At 40.5% G+C, this 17,100-nt stretch overlaps 2 protein-coding genes across 2 annotated transcripts in view; both read left to right on the top strand.

Annotated features, from left to right (window-relative positions):
* Nucleotides 1-1,264: 1,264 nt before the first annotated feature.
* kif14 (kinesin family member 14) lies at nt 1,265-15,601 on the top strand. The gene is made up of 29 exons (XM_036519926.1): nt 1,265-2,323; nt 2,557-2,814; nt 3,133-3,220; nt 3,345-3,443; nt 3,550-3,602; nt 3,790-3,820; nt 3,920-4,027; nt 4,447-4,563; nt 4,923-5,041; nt 5,192-5,364; nt 5,691-5,838; nt 5,986-6,049; nt 6,142-6,326; nt 6,513-6,615; nt 6,696-6,853; nt 6,935-7,082; nt 7,172-7,312; nt 7,870-8,002; nt 8,783-8,876; nt 9,062-9,203; nt 10,083-10,186; nt 11,190-11,290; nt 11,834-12,064; nt 12,453-12,640; nt 12,882-13,031; nt 13,268-13,390; nt 13,772-13,846; nt 14,619-14,760; nt 15,207-15,601. Exons 1-29 carry the CDS (start codon nt 1,314-1,316, stop codon nt 15,599-15,601), a joined length of 4,881 nt encoding a protein of 1,626 aa, XP_036375819.1. The 5' UTR covers nt 1,265-1,313.
* Nucleotides 15,602-16,922: 1,321 nt separating this feature from the next.
* Nucleotides 16,923-17,100, top strand: part of LOC118771825 (adhesion G-protein coupled receptor D2) — a 62,756-nt gene continuing 62,578 nt past the window's right edge. Inside the window, exon 1 of the mRNA XM_036519912.1 lies at nt 16,923-17,046. The gene's annotated coding sequence lies outside the window, so the exon portion shown is untranslated. The remainder of the gene's footprint in view (nt 17,047-17,100) is intronic.

Below are 17,100 nucleotides of genomic sequence, written 5' to 3'. Positions count from 1 at the left end.
ATCTATTAATACAGATTCAATTATCCAATAACACTAGCTCTGCACTTTCTACATCTACATTCTTTGTTGTATTAACCGAGATTTACTTAGCCTAAGCTATTATTGTCTCAGCATATGAACCCCAAAATTCATATATAATTTTACTGGCTTTCAAAAACTGCATCTTATTGACTGATGTTGGCTTAAGTAGTGGCTATTATGTGGCAGAATTCTAATCTGACCTCCAGCGTTTGGCATTGTGTTCTAGAAATGTAGTTCACTGACACTGTTCTTGTGAGAAGAATGATTAATCATTCACAAAATATTATATTTTATACCTGATTGCAGAATTTAATTTAGAAACATTTTAAAACTTTTTTCTGGAAAAAAGAGAAAAGAAAACTTTTTTCCTTTTCCGTATTTGGTTGGTGTGCTGGAAAAAACAACACGATGACCAGCGCTAAAGCGAATTAATCATCCTTTTACAAATCACTACTGAAATATGACCAAATTTGAATTTAAATCCTGTTACAACGTTCTCATGTATTCATTGTATTTGGGACTGCTGCCATCTAGCAGTAGACGGCAGACATTGCTGCTCTATTTTTGGGTTGCCTTGGTTTCGACGTTGACGTGATTATTCACCATCAGCCAATAACAGGAGGAGGAGAGGAGTTTTGAAACTTGAAAGCGGCGCGATGGCGGAAGAGAGGTATGTTGCTGGTTAGCTGTCTGCTACAGTAAACAGATTTACAGTTTGTTACTGGGGGGAAGAATAACTATTTAGATGCACTGGTTTGCACTATGAAGCGACTTGGTTTACTTCATAGACTTTTATTGGTTCCTTACGGTGAAATAGCTAATGGCAGCCATGTACTTTACCTCGTCTCCATTAGCACACCAATATTCGCTACGTTAACAGGATAACTACTTAGCTAACGGCGACACGTCAATTCACGAGCACTGCTATTACGCTGTATTTTTGTTTTCGTTAGTGCATGAAAACACTTCCTTAATAATGAAGTAGCCAGCCACAACTGTATTCACCATTGGTGACTAGTAACTAAGTCACTAAACGGCTAAACTGAGTTCACCAGCTGAACACCTTTGTAACTTTTGCAGGGAAATTGTCCACTGGTGAAGACACGGTGTACAGTGGAGTAACAAACGAACCACCTACACGCAAACTGAGACATACGGACAAGGATATTTTAAACGTTTTAAATTATTTTTAAATCTAATTTGAATTTAGCCATTTTAAGATAGTAAGCTAATTTGCTGCGCCTGTCTGCGGGCTGTCAAGTGTTGTCAAGCGAGAGTGGCTATAGAAGAACATGGACGTGAACATCAAAGAATGCGAGGAACAGTCAACATCAATTGATAAGAGCAAAGAGGTCAACAGGACATATGTTATCTCTGCGACGAGAACCTGTGGTAAAACCACTGACATCTATTCTCGCGGAAGACTCACCCTTCAAAGAAGGAAAACCGACAACAAAGGAACACCAAAAAGCGAAAAAATGGTAAAAGAAAATACAGAAAATCGGACTGAGGTGGCTGAAAAACGACTAACGTTACAACGTAGGACAAGGACGGGATCAACAGACAAAAACACCACTGACACCAGCAGATCAACAGAAAAGCAAGTTGGACAAAGTAGTCAGGATTTGCGTCATTCAAAAATCCTGTCTGAGCCAAACTGTAGAACACCGCGGGCAACAGGCGTCTTGAGATCAGTTAGTATGAAAGACACATTGACCAATAGTACAACAAAAGAAAGAATTAATCTCATTAACACGCCTGGTAAAGCGTCCTCCAGGTTTCTACAGAAGACAGTCACCGAACCATCTGTGGACAAAGTGGATTCCACCAAAACAGAAGACCAGAGCAAAATATTTTCGACTCCAACCAAAAAGACACCCTTCGAGAAAATCAGTGCAAAGAAAGATGTTTTCGAGAGACTGGCAGGAAGAGAAGTCCCTAAAACCACGGCAGCAAAATCTGCAAGCTTGGAAAGGCAAAAGTACCCTGGACTGGTGAATGGAGGCTGTTTCAAGCCAACAGGGCAATTGTCAGTTAACCCCGGTAACAGTAACTATCCGATCGGAAGTAAGGGCAGAAACGTGACCTCCAGTCTGCAGTTTACACAGGTGAAAAAGGCGACCTCACTGACGAGCTCAGAAGAGAGTGGAAATGTGAGCGGCCCCGGGTGTAAGACGCCTGGAAGCGTGGCTGCTTCGACCGAACTGTTGAACAGAGAGGGTAAGGTACTGAAGCAAGACTCCCTCAAAATGGAAAACAGTGCAGTAACCGTGGCGGTACGAGTGAGGCCATTGAACAGCAGGTGAGATATCCAGTACTCCGTGGTCATGCTTGGATCGTATTAAATTTGTATTGCAGTTTTTGGTTGTCTCCATTTAGCTCAACCCAAGCAACTAGTTGCTAATATTTGCTATCAAGTTTAATCTTGTTTAATATGTTATTTGTTCATTATTTATGCATAATGCATTTAGATGTGTTTACAATAACTGCTTTTCACTTGCATGTCTTTGAATAATTGTAAATTTTGCCAATCAGAGAGAAGATTGAGAATGGCCAGCAAGTGATCTTCATGGATAACCAGACGACCACTGTACACCACCCAGACTCCAAGCAGAGCTACTACTCCTTCACCTATGATTTCTCATTCAGTTCATTTGACAAAACGGACCCAAATTTTGCCAGCCAACAAGTGGTGTATGAAAAATTAGCAAGACCTCTACTTGAAAGAGCCTTTGAAGGATTCAACACTTGCCTTTTTGCATATGGCCAGACTGGATCAGGAAAGTCTTACACGTAAGATATACTTTAATATTTAGACTCCTTTCAATACTACTTCACACAAAGTTAAATTAAGTGTGCATGTGAAGCATAATCTCGCTGTTTTACTATCATTTAGAATGGCTGTCTTATAATTTTTTTTTTTAAATCATTCCCATTAATATAATTGTCAGTGTTGAGTGTCAGTATGAGTAAACCACAGTGAATACTGTACTAAGGCCCAGACACTGCTTTTGAGACCTGCCATAAATGACTAATCTGTGTTGTGATAATCCCTTTTCCTGGACTGGCTTTGATGTTTAATGTGAGATTCCCTTGTTTTCAAACACATAGAATGATGGGTTATGGTGAAGAGGCTGGGATGACACCAAGGTTCTGTGAAGAGCTGTTTTCCAGAGTGACCAACTCTAAGAACAAGGATGTGAGCCCTTCACTCTTAACTTTTATTCACACAAACGCTGGAACAATTTTCAGTTGAAAACGAACAGTTAAACTGGACACTGTTCAGGTTAATAGTGTATGAGATTAATGTTGTCTTTTTTTAGGTAACGTGTCACCTGGAAATGAGCTATTTTGAAGTTTACAATGAGAAAATCCATGACCTGCTAGTAGTGAAAGATGAACAAGGCCAAAAGAGGTTACCGGTGAGTTTTTGTTGGAGTGAAGCATTTCATAGGGAAGAGTTTGTAACTTTGCTTTGGAAGTCATTTAATGGAAATGACTACTAATGGAAGGTCCTGCCTTTTTCAGCTCAGAGTCAGAGAACATCCAGTGTTTGGGCCTTATGTTGAAGATCTGTCCACGTGAGAACAATCCTAATTTTATGCTTGATTGACTTGAATAATGACAAAGCTGGAATTTAAAAGCGTAGACACTCCCATTCATTCAAGGTCATTTGATTGTGCATGACTATGCACATATTGTTTAAGCACAGTGGTAGCTATGTTTAGAGACTGTCTAAAATGAAAGTGTTATGTTCTCTTCCTGTAGGAATGTGGTGAGCTCCTATGCTGATATCCAGGTGGGTTGTCCTGTTCTGCTGATAAAAGCCTCCATTTTCCTCCAACCCCTAACAGTGTATTTAAAATAACAATAAGTACCAAATGTTTCCTCCTAACAGGGCTGGCTTGTGCTGGGAAATAAACAGCGTGCCACAGCAGCCACCGGCATGAATGACAAGAGCTCGAGATCCCACTCAGTCTTCACCCTTGTCATGACTCAAACCAAGGTGAACTCTATGTCTTCAGTGTGCAAATACTTTTTTTAAAACTCACATGCTGTCCATTGCATCTTCACTGAGACATACATGTTGTCGTACAGTCCTCTAGGTCATAACAAACAGGCCTTTTGTCTAAATATGAGGGAGTGTGTGGTGTATGCTACTGTTGGGTGTCACTATAAGGTGCTATTTGTTTTTGTGAACTATGCTGTAGCAGTGTGGAGTTTGTGTAGTATGCTGTACTAGTGTGAAGTCTACAGTTTTTTGTAGCATTGTGTGGCAGTTTAGACTTTATGTGAGGTGGTGTAGCAGTGTGACATGTGGAGTTTGTCTGTAGCATGCTGTAGTTTTGCGTGCTGTGTGGGGTATGTAACCAGCATGGTATAGTGTTGTGTAGAGGTGTGCTGATTGCCCGGCTCTTTGTGTAGACGGAGTTTGTAGAGGAAGAGGAGCATGACCACACCATTACCAGCAGGATCAACCTGGTGGACCTGGCAGGCAGTGAGCGCTGCTCCTCAGCCCAGACCAGCGGAGACCGACTCAGGGTATGCTCTCTCTCCTGGCCTGAGAGCTCACCCTTCCAGCGTAGTGAATAGCTTTTCCAATCGGCAAGCACGTTTCCTTAAAACCTCTCTCTCAGACCTTCAGTAGCGATTTTAATGTCCTCCTGCTTCTGTTAAACTGCAAGGAACTCCATGACTTCAAGCCCATGTTTGACAAATGTGCTAGTATGAAAGTATGAATTGAGACAAAAGAGATGCTAGTGCAGAAGTGCATATTAGTGCGCACCCTGACAAAAAGGATAAATCTTTATAAAGAAAGAAAGATATGAGAACAATTTTTATTTCTTTGTGAGGACTAAAATATATATGTGAATCTCCCTCTGTATCTTTTTCCCCCTCAGGAAGGTGCCAGCATAAACAAGTCTTTGCTAACACTGGGGAAGGTGATTTCAGCTCTGTCTGAGCAGTGTCAGTCTAGGAAGAAAGTCTTCACCCCATACAGAGAGTCTGTGCTTACATGGTGAGAGGAAATGTGAAAGATGCTTTGCACTACATAAAGATCCATTGCGGAGCTTTTCATGTAGTGGCCCACATTCTGCTGAATCCCATGTTTTCTGTGAGATGTTCTTATCCTTGCGGAGATGTGTAACGGTGGTGCGACTGTGCCCAGGTTGCTGAAGGAGAGTCTGGGTGGGAACTCAAAGACCGCCATGATCGCCACGCTCAGCCCTGCTGCCAGTAATGTGGAGGAGACCCTCAGCACCCTGCGCTATGCCAGACAGGCCCGCATGATCATCAATGTAGCCAAGGTCAACGAGGACACCAACGCCAAACTCATCAGAGGTCAGCTCAGTGCCTCCTCACTGCCCATCCATTAATCATGAGCCCCTCCACTTTATTGAGGGCAAAACCTAACCTTGCCTGTAGAATATTTATGTACCATCATCATATAACAGGGCTAAGTGTCACACAGGTGGTATTAACACTAGATTAAATGGCAGTACTTGCAGTTACCACTGGAGGGAGCTGTATTACAAGTTCAGTTTTATTGCATTTTATTTTGAAAAAATTTAAATTTTCAAAAAAAAAAATAATAAAGCTAAGATTTGTCCTCTTAAAATTTCCATATTTATTAATATATTCTTTATAATCAAATTGTTTGTTTACAGAGCTGAAGGCTGAGGTTGAAAAACTGAGAGCCGCTCAGATGAGCTCTCAAGGCATTGAACCAGAGAAGATGAGGCTGTTTCAACAGGAAATTACAGCTCTCAAGGCCCAGTTGACACAACAGGAGAGGGAAATGGCTGAAGCACACAGGTAAACATCATCCTTCTGTAATTCCTCTTACAGTTGGTTGTTGGAAAGGAGGTGTACATTATATAAAACAACACAGGGGAGCCATTATTTAGCCTTTGAAATAACATAAACATATCTAAATGTAAAAGGCTCTCTTTCCTTTCGCAGAACATGGAAGGAAAAGCTGGAACAGGCAGAGAAACGTAAACGTGAAGAAACCAAAGAATTACAGGTAACTGTTTTAGTGTGTAAATGTTCATTTCGTTGTTATGATTCTGTTTTTCATGATTTTCATGCTTCCCTCCTCTTGCCTTTTTCAAACAGAAAGCTGGTATCACATTCAAAGTGGATAACCGCCTTCCCAACCTTGTGAACCTGAATGAGGATCCTCAGCTGTCAGAGATGCTGCTGTACATGATTAAAGAGGGACAGACCAAGGTCGGGAAGCGCAAGTCTGAGTCTGCCCATGATATTCAGCTGTCTGGAGCTCTCATTGCTGATGAACACTGGTGAGTGGCATTTTAGTGCCTGAGAGATTATTTGAGCATACATTAATGTAAAATCTGTTGCATACATATCCATATTAACATCTTATATTGTACAGAATAAAATACTATGTATGTTTTTGATCTGTATGTATACTTGTTTTTTTTTCCCCTCTCTTGATATATACAATTTTTTGTACGTTCTGCCAGTGTGATATCTAATGTTGGCGGTACGGTTAGCATCACTCCAATCAAGGATGCAAAGACATTTGTGAATGGAAACCTGGTGTCCAAGTCCACTGTCCTTCACCATGTAAGTGTATGCAGTGGAGTGAGAACTTTATTATGCAGCCAGCCTTAGCAGGAGCTTACGGATGCTGGTCTTATTTTCAGGGGGACAGGGTGATTCTCGGTGGAGACCACTACTTCAGGTTCAACCACCCAGTGGAGGTGCACAGTGGGAAACGTGTGTCCTGCTGGACTCAGTCAGGGGACGGACACAAGGACTTTGAATATGCCAAAAACGAGCTTCTGGCAGCACAAAGGGCACAGTGAGTTTGAATACGAATTCATAATTTGTAAATCAAGAATAGTGCTGTCATATATGTTACTCAAATGAATTTGTTTTTTAGACTGGAGGCTGAGATTGAGAAGGCCCGGTTAAAAGCCAAAGAAGAAATGATGCAAGGTATACAAGTCGCCAAGGAGATGGCTCAGAAGGAGCTTATGGATCAGAAGATGGTGTATGAGAACAAGATCAAAGCTCTGGAACGAGAGCTGGTAGGTGTGAGGTGATACATTCTGTGATGCAGTGCTGGTTGAACTGATGATGTGTCATGGAGTGAACCTCACTGTGCACGTCTACTCAGGAGGAGGAGAGTGAGAAGAAGAGACTCCAGGAGCTCAATAACCAGAGGGTGGCCAGCAAAATGGAGGAGCTTCAGACTGCGAAGACCTTGCTTGAGCAGGAAGTGAACCTGAATAAGAAACGGCTCCACATGGAGGCTCAGGCCACCAGACAGGTGACTGGGACGTGTGACAAGCAACTACTCTTCTCCTGTCTGGCACTCTTTGCTCAAAAGACTTTATACAGATGCTCTGGACTTAATTACGAACTTCACATGCATGTCTTTGTAGAGTATCCACACTGACACACAAAGGTGCAAGTTTCTAATGCTACGTGTCACTCTAAAGCAATGATTCTCAAAGTGTGGTCCAAGTGGGCTGCCAGCTAATACACTTTTATTAAAAAAAATTGGAAATAAATGAATACATTTCTGTTTAGGTGTACTGTGGGTGGTCTGTGGAAGGTTTTCCACCAGCTAGTGGTCTGCCACCTGAAAAACTGAGAACTATTGCTGTAAAGGATTTTAAAATGGTGCCAATGGTTTGCATTGGTCCTCAGCATTGCACAAGCACATTCAAGTAAATGCCCTATAATATCTGGCTTCATGTCAAGGGGCTGTATTTCTGCATTGGCGTGTACATCACTGTAGTAATATTCATTTTAAATGGTTTTGCAGTAGATTTTTGTCTTTAATTGGATATTTCTTTGTGTACTGCACAGGCATTGGCTGACCATGACATAAGACATGCTAAAATTCTAGAAGCCTTGGAAGCAGAGAAAAGGAAGATTGCTGAAGATCTTGAGAAGATGCAGAAAAAAGTGGCACAAAAAGAAATGCATACCCCTAAAAATGGTACATTATTTTTCTCTTTGCTTGAAGTATTTGCTTTTTTTAATGTTATTTGATGCATAAACACAGTCTTTGTATTTGTTTTTCTGCACCACACTAAACATATAAGTTGCAGTAGATTGATTTTCTTATTTCTGGAGTGCAGTCCTCCTGTTATTCTTGTAATTCTCTTTGACTTGGCGTGCAACCTGATGAAAATATCAATCGAAAGCAAAGGTGCATTGTGACATTCACTGACCGTTTTATTTCCATTTTATTTAATTTAATCTACAAGCTCACCCAGGTGATTGCAGCACTTAAGGTCTAGCTTTTATTACTCCAAAATTAGTCTTTCTTTTTCATGGCAACTAATGTGACCGATTGGCTTTGCAAGCCAGTTCCATCTGAACGTTTTCACTGTCAATCACATGCTTCATAATTGAACTGAAGACATCCTTAAATGACTAAGTACGCTTGGAGTGTAATGTTGAGTAGTTTTGAAATCATTATTACTTTTTTGCCATTTCAGACTGATGTGACTTATATGCCTTTCATGGAATTATGTTCACACCAGTCAACAATTTGACAAGCAAAAGCTATCAGAAATTTTAGTTTTTTTTTTTTAATTTATATTTATTTAAATGAAAAGTCAGAACATTCTCTGGCGATTAATGAATGAAGGCATGTAGTATACCACCTTACCAGGAGTCCCTGAGAAGCACCATTATGTGATGTATGCTGCAGTGGTCCCACAGCAAAGTGCAAACAAAGCTTCCCATGCCCTCTCTTTGCTGTGTGTTTTAGCTCAACCACAATGGGATGCCATGAAGCTGTCCGTGATGATTGAGGAAGCAAATGCCATAAGTAAAAAACTCAAGAAGAGTACCACGTTCAGCAGGTTTGTTGAGCGGAGAACGCATCAATGACAAATTATCAAGCAACTGAGAGAATAGAACATGCTATAATGTTGGTGAATTGTTCCAAAACCACCAATGATGTATGTATGATTTGATTTTGGGACAAAGTTCTGATAGTTAAATCAGAAGGCACTGCATAAATATCTGTGCCACATCTATCTGGCAGGCACGAGCCGTCTGATAAAGATGTAGGAGACAAAGATGGGGAGCTGCAGGTGCAAGTCCAGAACACCAAGCTTGGCATCTCCACTTTCTGGAGCCTGGAGAAGTTCCAGAGCAACTTGGCAGCCATGAGGGAACTTGAGCAGGTAGCAGCACAATGACCAGCCACCTGTCTGGTTTAAGCGGAAGAATAATGCGTCTTGTTGAAATTATCATTTATATTGCATATAGAACGTTGTCACATTAATACTTTTGAATACAAGGAAGTAAATACACGCTCTTTTACCACTCTGGCATTACTGCACGTCACTGATAAGCCCTGTTTTGGAAAGTGAATGTTTACAGATTGTAGAAATGTCCTTCCTGGGCAACGAAACTCATAAAAGCTATTAATTGGTAGGTGGACAGTTGCACAATGACTTCATCATCTGGGTAATTCTTATCATGCTAGAGACAGATGTCTGACTTGCCAGGTGATTCAGAACACGCCGTAAACATATTTGATGTTTCACATTTCCAACCGCAGACAATTTATGCATATAATAAAATGAATGTACCTGTACATTTTTCTACCACCACCAAAGTTGATTTAATGTAGTGCATTTTATAACCAAAGTTGTCACAACATGCTATACAGAGGTCTTCCAGAGGGAATCAACAAACAGAAATGTGCCAGTCTGGGAAAAAAATAAAAATCATTCCCTGACTCCTTGCAAAGGGCTGAATGAGTGAGGCGCGCATGTGTGTGTGTGTGTGTGTGTATATATATATATATATAAGGTTCATGTGAATTGTCAGAGGGGAAAAAGCAGTCTTATTTTATAAAGAAAAATAATTTTGTAATGGTGGTTTTATTTTTTGTTTAATTCCAATTATTTTTAGCACTTGTAGTACTACTTGGTAATAATAAATAATATTATTATTTGAATTGTTTGTTGTTTGAATAGTTTATCATTTAATATTTTTTATTGGCCTTATTTTTTTTTTAGACTGGGTTCTGAGTCATGTTGTCAATTTGTTTTCAGGGCGATAGTGCTTCTAAAGATGACGATGTGTTTTATGATCCGAATGATGAGTGGGAGCAAGATCTATCGGCCTCTTCCGCTGCATCATCGTTTTCACGCCGAAGGTAGATCGCCTACTGTTCTGTGCTACATTTTTAAGTGACATTTCTTTATCCAGCAATGCGTGCCTTTAGCAATAACCCCTTCAACACCCAGCAACTGAGAGTAGCATTTGGATTAGGGGAGAATTTGGAGTGAACATATGAATCTCTTGCCACGTCTGTGCTGGAATTGAAACAAGGTTTTAATTTCTGTCTGTTGGCATGTGAGGCAATTTTCATTATGAACTGTGATTCTTAGGTTTTCTGCTTTTCATTGATAAGAGGCCACGGAGAGAAAAAACCTTAGATAAGTGGATGAGGTGGTATGAATACAGACTGCTGAGCCAGCTCCAGTTTTAGATTTTCACTTCAATTATATATTCCCATAACGTTTTACTCGCTATTTTACACCTCTTTCTTTTCCAAAGCGTCAACCATTTACATTATAGAAGCCATTTTTAAAAAGATGCCAAGAAATATGTTGTTAGTTTTCACTTTCCACTTGATTTTTAAACCAAGCTTTAAAATTCTTGGCTGTCTCACCCCTGCAGCACTGAAACAACTGGCTTTAATTTGTTGTGTGAAATATCTACTGCATTGATGTTACTGCTTATAAACGATTTCAAGCCAAAGCAAACACATCAATGTTTCAGTGGTTCTTTTTCCTGTGCTTTCTGGATTACTGCCTGCACTGACAGCTCTTTCTCTGGGCTCTCTTGCTTGTGCCAAATGTGTTCAACATTCTCAGCCTAGGTCTCCACCCTACCAACCTAATAGTAACATTATGGCTTAATCTGCCCAAACACATCTTTGTTGTAAGAAATGCTGTAATGGGAATGTTCTTACAAGCCTCATGTCCTGACATAGAGTATATAGCTTTCTGGTTAAATGTAAAATGAAATGCCTCAGTTTATTGTAATTCATAAGTAAGCTTAAATAGCTGAGGTTTTTTAAGGTAGCTGCTGATGTTCAGTGCGTGATGTGGATGAACAGCGATATTTAACTGGATGGTCCTTTGTTTAATCAGGAGCAGAAGCCTTTTAAAGAGCAGGAGGATTTCGGGACGCCTGTATGAAATAAGAGTGCACCCCATTCAGAGTCTTCACCCCTCCTCCGCGCAGCACTCCGGTAACGTACTAAATCACTGTCAGGAGCACACAGGCCAGAACCTCTCATTTGAGCAGACAAAAGCTTTCTGAACTGCTGGAGGAACCTGAATTCACTCATAAAACCCACTGGAGCGCGCTCCTCCATTCCCTCTGGTTGCTGTAACGACGCTTGTTGGATTATCGTCCATCAGGCCAAAGAGGATGTTGACATCAGGCAGCTGAAGAACAGTGGTTCCTCTATTAGCAGAGGGAAGACAATATAGGGCCCCATTTACATTCTGTATTTGCTCTACATTTACACACCCTATAATTTCCATCTTATTCTTCAACTTTACGGTAAAAGGAATTTTTACAGTTTCAAATGTAGTCTTTGCGCACTTAACTAAATGTTTAGAATGAAAGGTTGGACATTTAAGGGAGGGAGACAGATTACAAAATATAGTCTATAGAATAATAGAATATAGTCTATGTACTGCACATCAATTTAGAGTGTTTTAGGTTGGTGTATATCGGTATTCAGAATGTGTGTCATGTTTTGCGTGGTCTTTCCTGGTCCTTATAGGACTGATAGGTGTTAGCAAACCCCCATCCCTGCACCCCAGTGCCTCTGACCCGGCCCTCCCTGGGATCTGCAAAGACCTGATTGGCTCGGCGCTGGCCCGACTGCGTGGGAGTCAAGGGGGAGAGGAGACCATGGCTGACAAGCTGACCTCTGACCTTCTGGCCATTTACACTGCAGTCATGTCCATTGCCAGCATGTACGACAGCCTTGACGACAACAGCCAGGAGAACTGTAAGCCACTGTCCAGACTGATGTTTGTGTTCGACGTATTGCATGGATTAGTGTGGTCATTAATCACCTCTGGTGAGATGTCTCATTAATAGCACACCAAGAAAAATACAGTCTGTGTTTGGTATCTTGATGTGGTCCGGGAATCTGAGCTTTTGCAGTTCTGAGAGTCATTTATTAACCTAAAGTTCACAAGGACTGGTTACCCTGGAAGTCTTGGCTGGCTCAGAATGAACAAACTACAAGAGTTGTATTAAAACTGGAATGAATTGTTTTTTTTTAGAAGTTGTTTGTGGAGATTTATAGCTTGTTTGTATGCAAAATGTCAATATAATGTATCTTCTGTACATGTGTAATGAAAGTAAAGTGCTGTGGGTTCATGTCTCTCCAGTGTTTGTCTGTAATGGGGAAGCTCAGACACAGCTTGTGAAGGCTACGTCAGCCATCGAGAGAGCGGTGTTTGTTACCTTGCAGTGGATCACTGCCATCAAGCCAAAATCTGGCTCTGTCTTTCACATAGCCGAGGAGCTCAAGAGAGAAGTCAAGAAAATGGGAGGCTACTTTCAGCTTCTCATTCAGGTAGGGTCTGTATGGATATTCTGGATTACTCATAAACATTAAAAACAATAATTCCATGATGTAGCTCTGATTAATATATTATGATCAACTTTTGTTTAAAAAGTGCATCCACCATGAATATAATACACACACCATAAACTGCATGTAACTGACCTAATGCCATTTATATACATTTGCCAAATTTTTAAAAAAATTTGCTGAACACTCAACTGTACAATTAATAATGTATTTATTTCCCCAGGGCTGTGACTCTGAAATCACCTCCATGGTAACAGAAGCTCAGAGCAAGATCAGCCAATGCCTGGATGTGGCTCTGAGGGTCATCAGCCAGCTCTCAGCTGTGTCGGGAACAGAGCTCCACACAGAAGTGGGCTCAGAGGACACCGGCAAGGTGCATCATCTGGTTACTTTCTGTTGCATGTTGAAACCAGAGAGGCTATGGAGTACATTTTCTCATGGGGGTTTTAGTGACCACAATAAGCATTTCTCTGTAATATACCCCTGTCTGATTTTGTCTCCCTGCTGTGACTCCCAGCAACTGCACTGTTAGAAGAAGACGTGTGTGTGTGATGATCATCCTTTCAGAGTACATTCATTTTTTTTTTCCTCTCGCTCTGTTTTTTGCAGCGCCTCATAGCGGTTCCTCTGTATGAAGGAGCCTGCAAAGGTGTGCAGACCCTGTTGGATGGTGTGATTAACCAAGCCAAGGAGCTGCACAGAGACGCTCAGCTCACATGCCCCAGGACTGAGGTGGTGCATCTACACTTCAGTATTTCAGTGGGATGTGAAAGAAGGGGATGTGCTGTTTGCATTTAGATTGTAAAAGACCTGTACAGTCAATGGAAATTAGGTATCATCCTACTCCACTGTTATTGGTTAGAGGCACAGAACCTTTGTAAGTGATTTAGGGAAATGTCTAATTTGTGTGTTGAAAATGCCTTTCTTTATTCTTTAGGAGTTGGCCTTTTTGTCTCAGCTGTACTTCAAACACCTGTAGTGTTCTTTTTTGGAAATATGTATAGTATTAATTTGTTAATTAATGGATTATGAATGAGTTCATAGAACACACCATGAGATCTGAAATTCTTAAACCGAATGTTTATTAGGTAGCTGAATTTGTGCTACTCACAGGTTTTGCAGAGTCTAAAGAAGAAAGCTTTGGATGTAGCCTCTTCCCTTCAGAGTTACATCTCTTGCAATCAAACGGTAAGCATCACAGATTCTTCCTTTGCCTGATATGGGCACAGCTAATGGATGAATGTCATTTCAGGAACAGGCGGATCACTTTTTAATGGCATCAATGTTCAGCACTTACTATGCCTGTAAAATAAAATGCATCACAAGCTTATCACTGTGCGCTTACATTTTTCGTTGTTCAGATAATGAATGTGTTGAACAAAGTGCCATCAGTCTTCCTAGCGTGGTTGTTAATGTTATCTGCTGTGCACAAACTCATGCTCTTTGTTAGCATTGAACATCTATATGCTGCCTGCCAGGGACTAAGAGCGATGTCTTTTCCATCATTGTTCTATAACAAAAGCACCATGACAAAGGTGGACATCTGAATTAAGGATGGCCCATGCTCAGATGGGAAGCATTTCCTCAATTTTTTTTATTCCTTAATTTTTTAAAAAAATATTTTTATTTCTGATACTTTCTAAAGGCTTAAATTGATGAAATATGATATTTCATTATTTAGCTCTTTATGCCAGCTCTGTTTAAGGGCGCTATGCCAAGTAAAACCTAATGGATTGGTTGATCTGGATGACATCACTACTTTTCTCTTCTTGTCTCTAGTTTAGCTCAGAAAGCTTTTTTGCTCAATTGCCTCAGGATAAAACCTCCATTATTCTGCGGAACATTAAATATACCTCGCACTCTGGCGTACGCTGATGGAAATAAAGTATGTTTTTTTTTTTTTTTTTTTTTTTTTTCTCCCCTTAAAAAGCAGCAGTGGTAATTGTGTGTGTTTTTCCAGGAGACAGATGGGTCCTTAGAGAGGGCAGAAGAGGACACTGATCCCTCACACCTGCAGACAGTGAGGAGCACAGCTGCTCAGCTCTTCCAGCTAAGCCTGGCTGTCCAACAGCTGCGCTCTGCTCTCGTAATGACCCTGAGAGGTAACGTCTTGTGGAGGTCATGGTTACCTGTACACTTCCTCTGGAATATAACATGATATAAAATGTTTATTGCATATTTCAGAAGTCTGTTATATATAATGTTATGATGCATGTATTTCATTTTCCATGCCAAAATTGTAATTACTTTAATTTTCCTTAGGCAGTTCAATTAAAATGGTATTAAAAGGCATCACAGCAGTAACTCACCTGAAAGTTTAATTCACATTACCTAATCCTTAGGCACTTAATTTTTTTTACCTGGTGTTAGGTACTGAAGATAAAACTTATTTATTTATTTTTTTTAAATGTGATTTAACTATTTTAACAGGCATTGAGGTGAGAATGAATCTGAAAATGAAAATGTCTTCTGCATTGCATATGCATTGCTTTATGCATTGCATAACATTAGATTTACCTTAATAACAAATCAAATCCCATCCTTTCAGGCAAAGACAAGAGCTCCAACCTTGGCAGAAGCAGAGAAGAAATCTGTGCATCTTCCAAGAAGATTGATGATGTCATCAGCGGGCTCCCAAAACTTAGGGGAAACATTTATGCGCCTAGACTTCAGCTGCCCTGTGTGAGAAGTGTCATGGCAGCCAGGGATGATGTGCATTCTGCTCTGCACTCTCTGACATCACTGTTTGATCAGAGCTATGTTGAAAAGAATGAGTTTTCTGGCATAGAGAACAGCGAGGGGAAGGCTGAGGAGGAAAGGGACCCGGACAATGAAGATGTGTCTGCAGCAAGCAAAGGCAGGAGAGACAGAACTGTACCCAAAATTGTGTACACTCTTTCCTCAGGGGCAACCACCTATTCTAAGGGTATACACTGGGTGTAGCCCACTGCTTTTAACACTAGCTTCATTTGACTTGTTGATGTTTAGTCAGATAGATGATGGAAAGTGTGAGAGAGTTCCTGAAGCTCTGTAATACATACATACAACACTTATGTGTTCTGGGACATAGTATGCATGGACAAACATGACAAACTTTTTATATCAGCTGCCACTGTACCTGCCAACTGCACTTGATCTGTTTCAGTTTTGTTTATCTTTGTTTTTGAGGGGGTTTCAAAATATTAATTTGAGGTTGTAGAACAGATACTGTATGGGGAATGATTTCTGAAGATGGGTAACATGCTGGTTAGGTTTCATGACTTATATCAAATAGGCTTGTAGATAAAGTTTGCAGCTTTGATAAATAGTGTTACACCTGCTATTGGGCCTGCTGGAAGATGCCCAATGAATTTAAGGCTCTGTCCATAGTATCAAAGTTGCAAACTTTTTCCCCCACTTACATTTGGATTAATATCATACATTACCACATACAAAAATGGGTATTTTTGTAATATTGACACATTGAAATGCTTTAGACAGGGTTATTCAGTGCTCACATGATTTCCACAAATCATAACTTATTTTCAAAATGTTTCCTCTGTATATTATGAAATTATTTTTGCACTTGTAACCTTTGCACTCAGGGCCATTTTGCCACGTGCTGTGTGTGACAATATGTCAGTCCTGCAATAATCAGTCATGCTTTTTTAGAATGTAATGTATCAAAGAATCATGAGGCATTTGCAGTTAGGACTGACTGAGCACAATAAACGCGCATGTTTCACCAACGTCAGAACTATGGGTTTTTCATTGTAACACTGTTTTTCCATTAAATTGTATTATTTGGCATCCGTTACAATGCTACGTTTGTGGCTGTGAACTTGTGGTTCAGAATTTTTTAAGGGCTACCTTAGCTGTCACTTGAAACTATTAACCTTAATTATTAGCGTTTCAAGACCAGTCGTTGCGGTATCGTATCCTCGGCCAATATGTTCACCCAATTCGAAAGTCAGCAGCAGCAAAATAAACAGCTTATAAAGTCGTCTGAAAATATTGCATTAAGAACGGAACGTTCTTTTCATTTTCGCATATGGACTTTTAAACCTCCACTGAATAAGCGGCCCTCAGTCACTGCCCTCGCGCTTTTTTCGCCTTCAGCTCTCCCTCGCGCTCGCGCCCTGTGTCATTGAATTCTCTTTTCCTGATGTCACCTAGGAGGTTCCAGCAAATTTGCGGAGCGAGAACGGTCTGCTGAGGATCACTGGCTATTTTGAACAGCGACACAGTTCTTTACTGCTCAGAGGACCGTGCTAAGTATCAAATACGAACGTAAAACTTTTGAGAAGGGGATTTATGAAGATGGTAAAACTTGCATGGATGCAACCGATATGAAGAGGACTCATAAAAACTTGACTGATTGCAGCTCGTGAAAGATCAACCACGCGCAGGTGATGCATTTCTTTCAGCTACCTGGGAAGACTATCAAGATAAAACTACCAGTA

This window comes from Megalops cyprinoides, chromosome 2 (genome assembly GCF_013368585.1).
Source record: "Megalops cyprinoides isolate fMegCyp1 chromosome 2, fMegCyp1.pri, whole genome shotgun sequence".
Taxonomy (NCBI): Eukaryota; Metazoa; Chordata; class Actinopteri; order Elopiformes; family Megalopidae; genus Megalops; species Megalops cyprinoides.
This window is presented reverse-complemented; position numbering and strand designations above follow the sequence as displayed.

Bases quoted from the DNA above. Each gene is read 5' to 3' on its own strand.
- kif14 (XM_036519926.1), top strand. From the start codon at position 1,314: ATGGACGTGAACATCAAAGAATGCGAGGAACAGTCAACATCAATTGAT. The intron at 6,050-6,141 runs GTAACTGTTTTA...TTTTTCAAACAG, and splicing joins AAGAAACCAAAGAATTACAG to AAAGCTGGTATCACATTCAA. The intron at 7,313-7,869 runs GCCACCAGACAG...TGTACTGCACAG, and splicing joins GGCTCCACATGGAGGCTCAG to GCATTGGCTGACCATGACAT.